Source organism: Prinia subflava, chromosome 1, assembly GCF_021018805.1.
Source record: "Prinia subflava isolate CZ2003 ecotype Zambia chromosome 1, Cam_Psub_1.2, whole genome shotgun sequence".
Lineage (NCBI taxonomy): Eukaryota > Metazoa > Chordata > Aves > Passeriformes > Cisticolidae > Prinia > Prinia subflava.
Genome location: NC_086247.1, coordinates 20472670 through 20486198, shown reverse-complemented (window position 1 = coordinate 20486198; position 13529 = coordinate 20472670). Strand labels below are relative to the sequence as shown.

The 13529-nt window shown below is 46.3% G+C and overlaps 1 protein-coding gene across 1 annotated transcript; it reads left to right on the top strand.

Annotated features, from left to right (window-relative positions):
• The first annotated feature begins 7009 nt into the window (after positions 1-7009).
• Positions 7010-13298, top strand: ODF1 (outer dense fiber of sperm tails 1). The gene is made up of 2 exons (XM_063389906.1): positions 7010-11292; positions 11479-13298. The coding sequence occupies exons 1-2, from the start codon at positions 11072-11074 to the stop codon at positions 11789-11791; spliced, it is 534 nt and encodes a 177-aa protein (XP_063245976.1). The 5' UTR covers positions 7010-11071; the 3' UTR covers positions 11792-13298.
• The last annotated feature ends 231 nt before the right edge of the window (positions 13299-13529 follow it).

Sequence of the window (13529 nt, the reverse complement as noted above, 5' to 3'; positions counted from 1 at the left end):
CATTGCTGCTGTGTATATTTGTTTTAAAATTTGGATTTTCTATTTTAAATTTAGAGTTTTTCTATTGTTTAGCAATTTAAGCAATGGGCTGATGGTCTGGTTAGTTAAAAAAAAACATGAAACCCACTTACATTGGTTCAGGTTTTGTTCATTTTGGAGGAAAAGAATATAAAGATAAAAAGCTGAAAGGATATAGATCAGACACTGCTGCTGTACTGCCAATGTCTGACCAGCTTAAAATAACTAAACTAGTTTAAATAGGCAGAAACACTGTTTTATGATGACAAACAACAAAATTGAGCACAAAGGCCATGGAAGGAAGTTGCTAGGAAATCTCTGCAGTGCTCTGGAAAAGTTTTGCAGCACAGGCACCTATGAGAGAGTTGTGACCACCTGCCAGCCTGGGCATTTGCTAAAAAGAGGTGTGTAAAATTGTAGTACACATCCATTTCTATAAATGCAGCATCAGGAAATGCCTTGCAGCTCATTTTAAGTCCGTGCAGCTTCAGGAGACTGTAAGCTGTTCCCAGAACCATCTGTGAAGACTCAGCTCTAAGGTCTTGTCCACAGTAACGCTGAAGCCCTGACTTCTGTGTTCACACAAGGTCTGCCCAGACTGCACTCATCTTAATTAAGTTCTTAGCAAAGATCTTTGCTTCTGTGAGCTCTAACCTTGCCCATGCTGAGATTTCAGTAAGGTAAACTGTAAGCTAGACTAGCCCTCTGCAGGCATGGCCACAGAGTCTCTCCTCTTCTGCACTGAGCCACAAGGTGGCTTTGCCAGCAGATTTCCTGCAGGCATGCTGCCACCTCAGCTGGGTTCTCTACATGTGGATGCTTCAGAAAGCTGAGGTGCATCAATCAAAAATGTTACAGCTGCAGGTCCACGGTGTCAGCAAGCACATGTTAAAACCCCAATTTCTGTACCAAGTAGTTGTAATTATGATTATATCTTAATGATGGTATCTTAATTCTTTTAACACTTGATTTCTTTTGTATGGCTACTTCGTAGTTTAATCATTTAAGCCCATTTCTGTGAAGAAACTGGTAAGTAAAAGATTGGGAAATCAACAGGGCCCACATTTTTCTTTCATCATGAAGTCATCTGTCAGTGCAGCTCATGACTGGGATTAGAGACAGGCAATGTCTATCAGGGTTGCTAAGGATTGCTTGTCTACACCCTTCCTTGGTAGCATTCTGCAAAAATGGGCAATGTGAGGTACAGTGATGGAGGAATGGCTGCTGTGAGCACAAGGAACAGAGCTGTGCAATTCCCTTTGTGTGGGAACCCCCTGAAGGTGTGTCACCAGCAAACTCCTGCGTGCCACCACCCGTCCTTGTTCTGTCGTTCATTCTGCACTCCTCCGTGCCCACCTGGTATGATGGAAATGGCCCATCATGCTACAAGCCATTAGCTCTCAAAAGGAGGACATGGAGATTTCCCGCTCCTTCAAAGATAAGCAATAAATTAAGAGAAATAAGAAACACATGTTAAACCTGAGGATACTCCTTTAAAGAAAGATTCCTTTTTAACAACGGGGTTCATTCCACGATAAAGAAGGCACTCCAGAGAAGATGTGATACTGATATGCAATACATGAAGTATGTCTCTTACAGGATTTTCCATTCGGATCTGTCTAGTCTGTTGACACTTTAAAAAGATCCAGATCTTCAGTTTAACTTTAAAAAACACAAACCTCTTAGGAAATACTTTTCTTTTACATAGCATATAATTAATATATAGCATCAGCACTGGATATTCCTGACAGATTTAGACTAGTTCTGCACTTGATGGTCTAGCAGCCTTTTGATCTGTATCCCTGTGAGATGCTGTAGGAGGGAGGGCTCAAAACAGTGTGTAAAGGCAGGAACTCAGCTGTTAATTTAAAGAAAAGCCTTTAGTTTCTGAAGCAAGACAGGTATGTGAGAGCTATAGTAACATCTGGAGCTTTCTTGGTTCAAAGAAGGTGTTTCTGCATTTCAGAAAGGATTATGTGCATGCACAGAAAGCAATTCCAGTGGTGTTACTGGAGTAAGGTCACGTCCAAAGACTCAGATTCCACACTTTGTGATTCAGAAAGCAGAACCCACATCACATGCTCTTACAGCAGTGATGTACACACTTGAGTGAGTTCCCTGCACGTTTCTTATGGCAAATGAGGAGAAACAAGGGCCCAACAGACTCCACTGGATAGCTGCTGATAGGAATAGCCATGTCCTAGCAGTACCCCTCTCCTTTGTCGGCTGCTGAGAAAATTCAGAGGGGAGTGGATGTGTTTGCTGGCGGTTTGAAGAGGTTAGAGGAGGGTGAAGCTCATCAAGGTGCCTGCTGGGGAGCCGTCTGCTTTCCCTGCTCTGAAGGCAGAGCCATCCAGATGGGGTGCTGGGAGATGCAGGTTCCTCTCGGTGCTGGATGACTGAAGCAGGCACCTCTTGCAGCTCTCCATCCTGCCCCTTTGGCAGGCACAGTTGCCCTGGAGCAAGGATGTGCTCCTCCTGTGAATCATCTCCTCAGCCCCACAAGTCCATGTGTCACTACATCTCTTGGTCTCTGTGCTCACCACAGCCATGACCTAAGACTGGTGCAGAGCAGACAGGACCTGGACAGGTCTTGCTCAGATGCAGGGCAGCTGAGTAGAGAGAAGAAACAGGAAAGGCAAGTTCAAAGGCAGGTGTGACACAAAGGAAGAAGGAACACCAAGCCAGCAGGCACAGTCCGTGCAGTCTGCTGGTGTCCACTGCACCCCTCCCATCAGGATATACTGGGGCAACACCAGCTGGAAATGAGAAAGGGTCTTCCCCAAAGTATCCAGCACAGGCAGGACCATTAGAGGCAGGATTCTGAAGCAAACCTAGGCCTTGCTCATCACCACAACATCCTTGTGCACAGGTAATTGCCTCTTCAAAGCTGCAGCCCTCACAGACCTGAGCCTGGGAGGTGCAAAGCATCTGGGCCATCTCAGAGATCAGTGCCTCTGAAATACAGTGTGATTGTTACGGTTCATCAAAGCACAGGCTTAACTTTAAACTCCTCAGTCATACAAGTAGTTACTGTCTGACCCCGTCTCACACCCTAACAGAGTTGCCAAAGGAGGAGGGAAAGAATTGAAATTTTACACCGTGGCATATGGAGTGATTCAGAATTCTTCTAAAATGCAGATGGTGAGAATGTTTTTGTCAGATCTTTGATCCCTTTCAAAAATAGAACCCCCTGGATGTGGTGAGAGAGGGCTCATGCTGTGAGCTGGAGTTCTTGTAATCACTGCTGACTGAAACTGCCTGTCAGTCTGATTTGTGCATTTCTCCAGTCTGTTTTATAATACAATCAAACTGCTGTTCCCACATTGTAAGAGACACATCACAAATTTCTTGGGAGAGGACACCAAGCTCCAAGGCTAATTCATTTTTCATCTCAAAAAATAATTTTTGCATTTTTTCTTCTTAAATTATTTAATTTTATAATTACTCACAGAGGCTGAAAATCAATTCAACAAATCTTGGGTAATCTTCAGGTGTTCCCCAGACTGGAAACCAGCAATCAGAAAAGAGATAAAGTATAGAATAAAATAAAAATTCACAAATCGAGGAACTCCTTATTTCATGATACTTAAGTGGGTAAACATCTCTTGTAGAGTGGCAGGTCAGGATGTATTTCCAGATAGATGTTCACATCCCTGTGAGTGGCCCTAAACCACTGCAGAGACAAGGTAACAGAAGCCCTTTGATTTTAGCCAGTAGCCTTATTTACCTCTGCTCTGAGGATACTGTAGATAAAACCTCTGAGACCCTAGGATAGATTTACTGAAGAAAGTAAGGCTGGCATACCTCCTGTTTCACCATGCTTAATAGCATGAGGTAGGAGGACCTGTAAGCTCACACCTCATTCTTCTGTGTCACTGCTGTTGCTACACCTTGCCAAGGAGATCCTCAGTGCAAACAAGAACAGCTCATCCTCCTTTAAACAGGGAAGAATGAACAGAAAGGCAAAATTAGGACTGGGGTTTTCTTGTCTCCACAAGAGTCCATGCCTTGTTCCATCTGTGTGGAGAAAAGCTGTTGCAGAAATGATGGAAAACTGGTGGTGAGACCTGGCTGCCAAAGGAGGACACTGCTAGTAGCCTGGAGTGTACAGCTGATGTTGATGGTAACTCAATTCTTATTAAAATTGAGGGTTTTTTTCTTCCTAGCAGAACAGACAGGAGTGGAAATGTTTCACATAATCACTGATATCACTGAAACTTTGACAGCATTATCAAGCACTTTTGATCCTTTTTGATTTTATATGAATTGCATACAACTTCCAAACATCAGGATGTAAACAAAGGACTTCAGTAAGCTTAGTATTGATATTTCTACTATGTTCCAAATTTGGAATGAAAGGAGATGTGAAGTTATCAGCTCTCCCAAGAAAATGTGACATTTCACACAGCTCTAACCATTCTTGCACAAGTCTCAAGGTGCCCAGAGATCTCTGCTGATGGACAAGTCTCCTGCACTCAGTGAAGCTGCAAAATATCCAGCACACCTTCCACAAAGGGAATTCTCATTCACATCCTGTTGGATGCTCAGGGTCACCTTCCAGGGCAGCAGCACCATTTGTTGATACCATCTTTTAGGAGAGTACTTCCTGAAGCACACTGATGGAAATGCAGAGATCTTCTCTTACTGCTTAAGTAACCTGGACACATCTCTCACAAGTGGGTAGGCTTTCCCTTCATCCTTTAGAAGAGAAAACAAAAGGCACATGCAAATTGTTTTCTGTTGAAGAGAACATAGATGTTGAAGAAATGAGAGAGTTCTTGTTAGAGGAGAGCTCTCTCATGTTGCACTAGCACATTGATTTCTATCCCTGCAGCAAAACTGAGTTTCATTAGTAGAGGACTCTCCTGGACAGAAGGAGATACCAGACGATTGACTAGCAACACAGAATGCACTTTTTTTTTGTAGCAAACAACATTTTGTTTGCACTTGGGTGGACAAGATACCTACAGTGGAAGAACAAGACACAGTAGATACATTACACACTGAACTACACAGACATCAGTGGCTCTTGGCACTTGTTCTCAGACTGGGAGTTGTACCTGGGGTGTTGTCCATGGCTGGCTAATACAACCTATCTTGTTCATCCACCCGAGAACTGGAAAACACAAATAATCACCATTTTCAGCTACTCCACAATTTTCACCTCTTCTGGAAGCTCAGTTTCCTGAGCTATTTGTACTAAATGGGAACAGTAGGAATACATTAATGTTGGCTGAAAACAAAAGCTGAAGCAAGGGGATTTTCAGAGCAGCTTTAAGGCCTGAAAACTGCTGCAGTCCTCCTGGTTTTGCTACAGAAAGGTGGTATGGAGTCCTAGAAATTACTCTGCTTGTGACAGAGAGAAAAAAAAATCAATTGATCAGCAAGCTGCCCTCTTTAAACATTGCAGCAGATTTCAGATATACCTTTGGAAGAGGGACTGGCTTGATGGAGGGAGTGAGCAGCTCTCCCACACCATAACCCTTCCAAAGGTGCAGGATGGCAAGCAGCTGTGCAAGCCCAGGCAGTCTGCACTGCCCCACTCCGCAGGAGCAATGGCAGGGGTGGCCCAGCCAGGCCAGGCCCTCGTGTGAATTCACACCACTGACGTTCATGGGGTTTTGCTCTCCACAGCAAGGTGCTGCAGGATGTTTTGGTCAAGGTCCTGTGTAGACATGGGGCAAAGCATCTTTAGCAATGAAGCTGGGTAGCATGGTGCCCTGAAGTATGATGGGGAAAGACTTGTCACTGCTTTAATTACATTCAAACATGCAAGCTGGAGTGAATAATACCATAAGCAGGTCTGGAATTGATTGACCAGTTTGCTGTGGAAGGAAAGGGTACCCCCTTCCTTTTCTTCCACCTGGACTGTTTAGACCAAACCTTGTTAAGAAGAAGGACATTTTTTCACTTAGGTGTAACAGAATATGGTCCTGCCTCTCAGATCCCCACCACTATGTGCCAGTGGGAGAGCAGGAGTGGGAGAGAGCCCATGATAATGCAGGAACATTATTTAGGAGGAAGTCATGTTAGGACAGCACCAGGAAAACAAGGAAAAGACAACTCTTTTTTTAAAAAGTTGACTAAGCATGAGTGTGTCAGAGCAGTAGCTTGGGGAATCAGTGCAAAATATTTGATGAATCATTTAAATTTGAATTTAAGGAATTCAACTGCTCCATTATGAGTTTCAAGTGCAGAAAGGATTCCTCGAGGAAAGATAAAAAGCAGCTATTGATATAATATGAAAAATTTTTCCTATGAAGTTAAAGGGTGATAAATATGTTGGTAAAGCCAAGAGAATATCAAATATGTCTCATTTCCACAAACAGTGTGTTGGCAATCCGGAAATCCCAGCCCCAGGAGTTATTCCACAGGTTTATATGGGAAGTCAGTGCTTCTCCAAGGAGCAGGAGGCTGAGCTGGAGCCTGATGCCCTGGTCTGCTCCAAGCCTTTCAGCAATACTTGGCTGGACACACAGGGGCACAGTTACAGGCTAATTACTTCCGTTCCATATGGAAATTAGAAGAGGAGAAAATTATCATTATTATCCATTTGAGCACACAGTTACCTGAGTGCAGTGTGTGGCTACAGTGCTCTGAATGCAATTGCACTCTCAATTAAACAACACCTGGATTTCTGTCTGAGGGTTGGTCCAGACCCAGCTTCAAGTGATATCCTTACACTCCACTTAAGAATGTGACTAGGGTGTTAAGGTATTCTGGCTGATATCTGTAAATCAGTGCTTCAGACACTGTCAAAACCTAATAGGTCTGAAAATATGTTGACCACACTCTGAATTGATTGGTACTTGCTGAATTTGGTGTGCTCTTGCTCAAAATAAACCAAGAGAAACCTTGAAGGAATGGTTAATTCAGGCATTGTGTTTGAAAGGACAATGAAGACAGCAGTGCATCCAGCCCTGGGAGTTAGATTTTTGGGGTTTTTGGAGGTTTAGGGTTGGGTTTTTTGTTTGGTGGGGCTTTGTGGCGTGTTTTTGAGGGGATTTTTGTAGGGGCTTTTTTTGAATTTCAGGTCACATGGAGTATCTTCAAGTCCATATCTGTGGAGTCCCCAGGCAATTCAGAGGACTCTGTGGACTCAGTGGACTCTGAGCGGAGAGTCCCTGGCTCTGCCCTGTGAACAAGGGGGGGACAGTTCCACCTGAGAGTAAGCTATGAAGGACATCTTCCAGCTTCCATTGCTCCATTCTGCTTTTACATTTGAGGAGCTTCTCAGCTTCATGGGTATCAGGAAGACCTTGATAGCCGGGGATGCTTAAGGAGCCAAAGAACCTATACTGTGTTTGACCTGTCTGTGTTGAGATGTTCTCTTTGAAGTCACTGTGGGAGTTGGTTCAAGACAACCTGTGAGGCTGACAAGGGCTGGATCAGACATGGATGCTGTAGCACATGCACTCCTTCATCCTCCTCCTCATGCCAGGTCAGAGCTGACTGTGCAGACTCTCCAGGACTGCAGCAGACGTGAAATAGGAGGATTTCCTATTCCATTGATAAGTAAAGACAATTTCAAAACAGCACTTGCAAGTCAGGTTTATTAGTGGACTCACTTCGTTAACAGCCCCAAACATGGAGCCTGGTCTTAGCAGAAGTCAAAATTCACCTTGGCTTCACTGGGCAGGGACCTGCTTAAGCTGAAGCCTTCATCACACCAGCGTGGTGTTACCCTGATTCCCCGTGTCCCAGTAACATGCACCATCCATGTATCAGCACGCCACCAGCAACTAACTCCACATTGCATTTACAGCACCAGCTGACTTGCAACGAAGGAGAAACACTAAGAGATCCTCCCTAGCAGAAGGGCTACTGGAACTACACCACCAGCAGCTGCAGTAACACACTGTGTGGCAGAAGTCCCTCCTTCCCCTAGGGAAAAAGAGCTGAGCTGGTTCTTGAAATGACAGACAACAGGTCTTCAAGGTGGAGTCGATCTGTACTACAAAAAATTCTTATCCATCTTTCTTCCAGGAAGTATTTGGTCTCCTTTCAAGTGGGCCAGCTAGGCAGACCCACAGAAATGTGAGTGCCACTTCCGTGTGCCTGAGAATCACCAGCTCCACAGTGGTGACATTGGCCAAGTCACATGCACGAGGTTGGTTATTCCTCCAGTGTGGCCCATAATTACCCATCTGTGCCCAGAAGGGCAGGCAAGCTCTCCACAGCTCACAGGAAATAATTACAGAGCAGCTCACCTTCCTGCAGTACAGAACTCTTCCTGACACATCCCAGAGGCACCAGCAGCGTTACTCATGGTGGGTGACGTTTCCCAGCCTGATTCTCATGCCCTGGCTCAGCCATCCATCCCACTCCCATCGGAAGCTGGTCCAGCCCAGAACAGTCGATGCAGGGGGAGCTCAGGAGGAAGTGGAGGACATGGCTCTGCCTGTGGGAAGCAGCCTATCAGGAAATGCTTGTTTAACACATGGCAGATTAGCCTTCCTCAGGAGTGAGCTGTTTCTGTAAATCAAATAGCTTCTCATGAGTCAGGAGCCCAACTCTGCCCAACAGAGCAGCATATTTTCAGAGATCACTGTAAATCAGGGAATTTTATTGTTAACATTTGTTGGCTTGAGGTGGGATCTGGCCCTTTAGAGCTGTTAGGAGCATGGGTTTCTGTGTACTGCCAGCACCTAAAGGGGATGAAAGCCTGGAAAGGGATACCAGGCAACTCATCCTCATTTGCCAAGAGAGACAGATCAGGCTTTCTTCTCTGAATGCTTTTGAGGACCCCTTTCCTAAAAAATTACATCCACAGACTGTAAGCTCTCTGGAAGCACTACTGGAAATGATCACGTATGGCTGAGAATGCTGAAAGTAAATTTGTCATACTCAGCTGCTGTAATCTGGAAATGGTGCTAAGTGGTAGAAAGAGGCAGCAACCACCTTCCAAAGCTCTTTCCAAGTACATACAATCAAGAGAGTCACTTGTGTCAGCCATAGCAGGTGCCCACTTCTGCTCAGCCCCTAGGAAGTCACACTGAGGATGATTGCCATGCAGATCTTTATAGAAATTTCATAAAATACAAGATGAAAAATAATTCTTGTGTTGTCTAGTCTAGCTACCTCTCCATCTCTTATAAGTGCAAAGCGAACGATTTGCAGCAGAAGACCAAAAGTTTAAAGTGTGTGGGAGTAATGAAAAACAGCAATAGAAACATGAAAAAAACTCTTCACCAACATTGCTTAGCTGCTGCAGTAATGAAAAATAAGGTTACAAATTACTTTCAGAGCTCTAAATTTCCATTGTTTTAAAAACTACAGCCCATTTTTCAGAGCATTACAAAAACATCCTGCCTGCAGATTGGCTTTTATGTTTTTTAAGCACTGATTGCAAACATAAGTGCAGGTATGTGGTTAGTGTGAGGGAGCCCTGGGGGATGAGGAGCTCCACGCAGGGGTGTTTCGGGAAGTCTCTGCAAACCAGCGTTGCCACCCCGGGATTAATTAATTCCACAGCGGGCTCTCGCTGACACAGTGTTTCATCCGACTGCAGGATTTCCTGGGAGGTTTTAGGACACAGTAAGGCAAGGCAAAGCATACACTGTTCCCAAGGCATGCAATGCATGCCAAGAGCACTGCTGGATGCTGCCCTTCTGCCTGTGATGATGGGTGGGAAAGGGGGCAGTGGAGGAGGGCAGAGCTTGGCAAGCACCTGCTTGGTTGGTTTGTGTCCATGCACACCTGCTTGTCCTACGTACAGTGTGGGGTGATGCCCTCCAAGGTTATTTTGCCTGCAGGTCCCTCTGCTCAGTGTTCTGCTTGCAGACTGTGCTGATGCTCTCCTGGTCTGGGGACAATCTCCCTGGATGAGCATGCCTGGGGGGAAAGTTCACATCCCTTGGCATAAGGATGCATCCCAAAGGAGTGAGCAACATACAGGCACCACTGCCTGTAGATCCTCCTCACTCTCCTGTGGGGCACATGGCAAATCCTCAGTCCCCCAGTTTCATGTGCCAGGAAGGTTTAATTTCAAATTATTTTTGAGCTGTTGCTTTCCCTGCAGAGGTTTTGTTTTGATACACACCCTTGTGTTCAGCATCTTTACTTTGGAATGGGTTTTGCGGTTCCTACTTGTGTATCAGAAGGAAGATTGAGCTCAATGCTCAGTTCGAGTGATCTGCTCCAGACCTCATCTCTTCAGACTGGGCTTGGCAAACAAAATCCCCTCTGGAGAATAAAGGGTTCAGACTCACCAGGCAAGAGAGACCTCCTGAAGGTCTCTTTCATGTAAAGAATAGGATAGAGAATAGAGTGTGTCTGAGTTTTAAAGTCAAAGTAGTGCCATCAGAGGGATGTACAGGCTCCATACAGGAGGGACTTTTCACATGTTGTCAACCTTTGAATTCAGCTTTTAAATAAAAGACTGGCTTCAGATGAAAAAGTTATGTCTTTTATGAGTAATGAAGCACAAAGCAATTTTTTTAATGGATGAAGCTATCATTCAGTATAAAATAAGCTGACTGTTTTGATTTATTGATAAGTCAAATTCATTTTTCACCTTGGGAAAATAACACATCATCTGGCTTGCCACTGGGCAGATGCCTGAGAGACAAGGGTGTGGGTGCTGCTGGGACTGGGATTAGCTTTTATGTCACAGGCCTGTCTGAGAGAATATATTTCATGTCTTGGGCTCCAGCACTTGTCAGAGGTGATGGGATGGAAGCTGATGGTCAGTATCACTGCTGGGTGTTGTAGGCAGCCACACTGAAGCAGCACTGTGTGTGGAACTGCATGCCCACCACGCTCCCCAGGGCCCTTGGCTCTGCTCTGTGCCCGTCTCCTGCCGTGTCCAGCCCTGCCTGTCCTGCTGCGAGGGCTCCCCTGGGCCGGGGGCTGCAGCGGGGGCTGCCGCTGTGCGTGGAACGCTGTGGCTCCATGGTGACAGTAGAACCAGAACCCTGGTGATGTCACAGGGGGGCTGCTGGAAGGCTTCAGTTGCAGCTGCAGCTCCACTCCCACACCACCGGATGAAGCTGCTGGGGCGTTCAAGCTTGCTCCTGCTCTGACACCCGTAACATCTAACACCGTAACAATGTCTGTCCACTGCCACCTTCGGGAAGACACCATGCACAACCTGAGGCAGATGCAGAAGCAGATGAGGGTGCTGGACCTGCGCCTGCAGCTGCTCCGTGACAAGCTGTGTGTAGCCCGCCTGCAGAGGTGTGTGCCTCTCTGCTGCTGCCTGCACCACACCCGGCACCTGGCCAGAAGGGCCCTCTGCGCAAAGATGGAGCTGGAGAGAAAGATGGACAGGTAAGAGAGAGCTGCTGCTTTCTACAGACATTGGCAACCTCTAGGGCAGGACAAAGAGAGGTTTGACAGTGCTGTCAGGAGCAAAGGTTGAAACAGGAATGCAGGATGGGAGCGAAATAGCCATTTTGGAGAAATGAATTGAAAGGGATATGGGAAAATAAGGATTGTTCTCTGTTTTAATTCCAGACTGAGAAGACTTGGCATGATGTTGAACTCGTGCTGTTGTTCAAGTCCTCTGCCTCTGATAGATGTGAAGAGTTTTGACCCCAAGGACGTCAGTGTAGTGATGAAAGACGGGAAGGTGACCGTGTCTGCGGAGCGCAAGGAGGAGCGCAACACCTGCAGGGGAAAGGCATGCAGCTACAGAAAGTACCTGAAGCAATTCAGCCTGCCACCAACGGGATGCTGCGACAAGGAGGTGACCTACTCCGTGAAAAGTGACAGCCTCACGGAGATTGTGGAAGAACCCAAGTGCTGCACTTACATCTGCCACTGCTGAGCTGCAGCGGGCCAGGACCCAGCCACTCTGCCTCACCGCTCCTCTCCATCGGATTTAGATCTGTCCCAGTAACTGTGTGTCAGCAGCTTCTCTAAACTCTTCCATTAAAGAAGACAGCACTCTAAGCAGGTCGTGTGAGCCTCATTTTTAAAGGGCTTGATGGGCAAAAAGGGGAGTGCCATCAAGAAAACACAAAGGTATTTTTGGGCATACATGACTGTGGTCCCTTGCTGGGTACTGAAGGCAGGGCCAGAGGTGGTGGATTCAGGGGATACAGTCTCGTGGATTTTGAAGGCTGAGAGGCACCACTTATGATCAGTCACATTTCCTTAAGGACACTTCTCTCAATCCAACCTCTTCTATTTGATTTCTAGGGTATTTCTAGGAAGAAAATCTTGATGATAAACACCTTGATGGGAGCAGCCTTCTCCCAAAAAAAAAAAAAAAAAAAAAAAAAAGGTCAAGCTGAACTCTTTGTCCCCTTGGTTTGGTTCTTGCAGGGACTGCCTGGCTGGGAAAAGCTGTGGATGAGGGATGGAGAGCTTTTCCTTAGAAGAGTTGACATTAGGGTAGAACACTTGCCAGCTGAGGAGGGGATGACAGCACTTCCTGCTGAATCAATGGCTCCAAAGTAATAGGAATATTTTTCATGTTGGAAGAGGGGGAGAATTGTCAGTGTAATTGCTTGAAGGCAATTCTGACTTTGCTGCCCTGGTCTCAGCACTTGGGTCTGCACTCCTGTGGGAAGTAGCATCACCTCCCACTGCAGAAATGTGTGTAACAGAACACACCTGGTGGTGCCTGCATGAACCTGGGCCAGCATCTCCCCAGTGAGCACCACCTGGTTCACACTTCATGAGCCCCTGGGGCTGGAGGGGGAAGGGTTGCCACCTCTTCATCTGATGCACTCCCCTGCAGCAGACTCTCCTAACAGGGAACTCAATGTTTTAGGTTGTGCTGGCACAGAATCTGATGTTCCCTAACCTGCCAGGGGAGAGGGTGAGCGCCTGTGGGCCAGTGTCACAGCTCAGCTGGCCTGTAGCTGGACAAATAAATCTGGCCATAAAAGAAAATCCAACTCAGCCAAGCCTAGTTCATTTTAGAACAAGTCTCTGGGTAAGCAACGATAGGACAGATCTGAAGTTACACAGGGGACCTCAGCCAACCCTGTTCAATCCTGAATGCAAACATATCACTGGCTAAGGAGCTGGGCAGTGTCAACACCCGGGCCAATCAACTGTCCAAGCCTGGAAAATCTGAACCCCCTATATAAGAGGGTTCTGAGCAATAAAACATGCTATTTGTTGATGACCCTTGGTGAATTTTGTTGTTTCTGTCTCTGACCAATGACCCCACGTAACAGGCTGGTGCTGTGCAGGTGTGCTGCACACTTGAAACTCTTCAGAGTGGAGAGTAGTCCCTGCCATTAGCCTGGCTGAGAAATGCAGTTGGTTGCTGTCACACGTGGGGACCCTGGCTCCTAAAGGACCTTCACACCAACAGGGCAGCCAAGGGGTCCCCAGTGCCAAAAACACCCATTTACTGCTGCAGCAGGGAATATTACCCTGGAAACACTCAAACCTAAAGAAAAAAAAGCCAGTCCTTTATGTACAGCCTGCAAGCAGATGGCCTCACTGTCACAGTTTACTTCCATCTTATGGAGGTGGTGAATCACAGGGGATGGGTTACAGAGCGGTGAGTCCATGGCTGGGAGAACGTAGCTGGGGGAGGCCCTTGG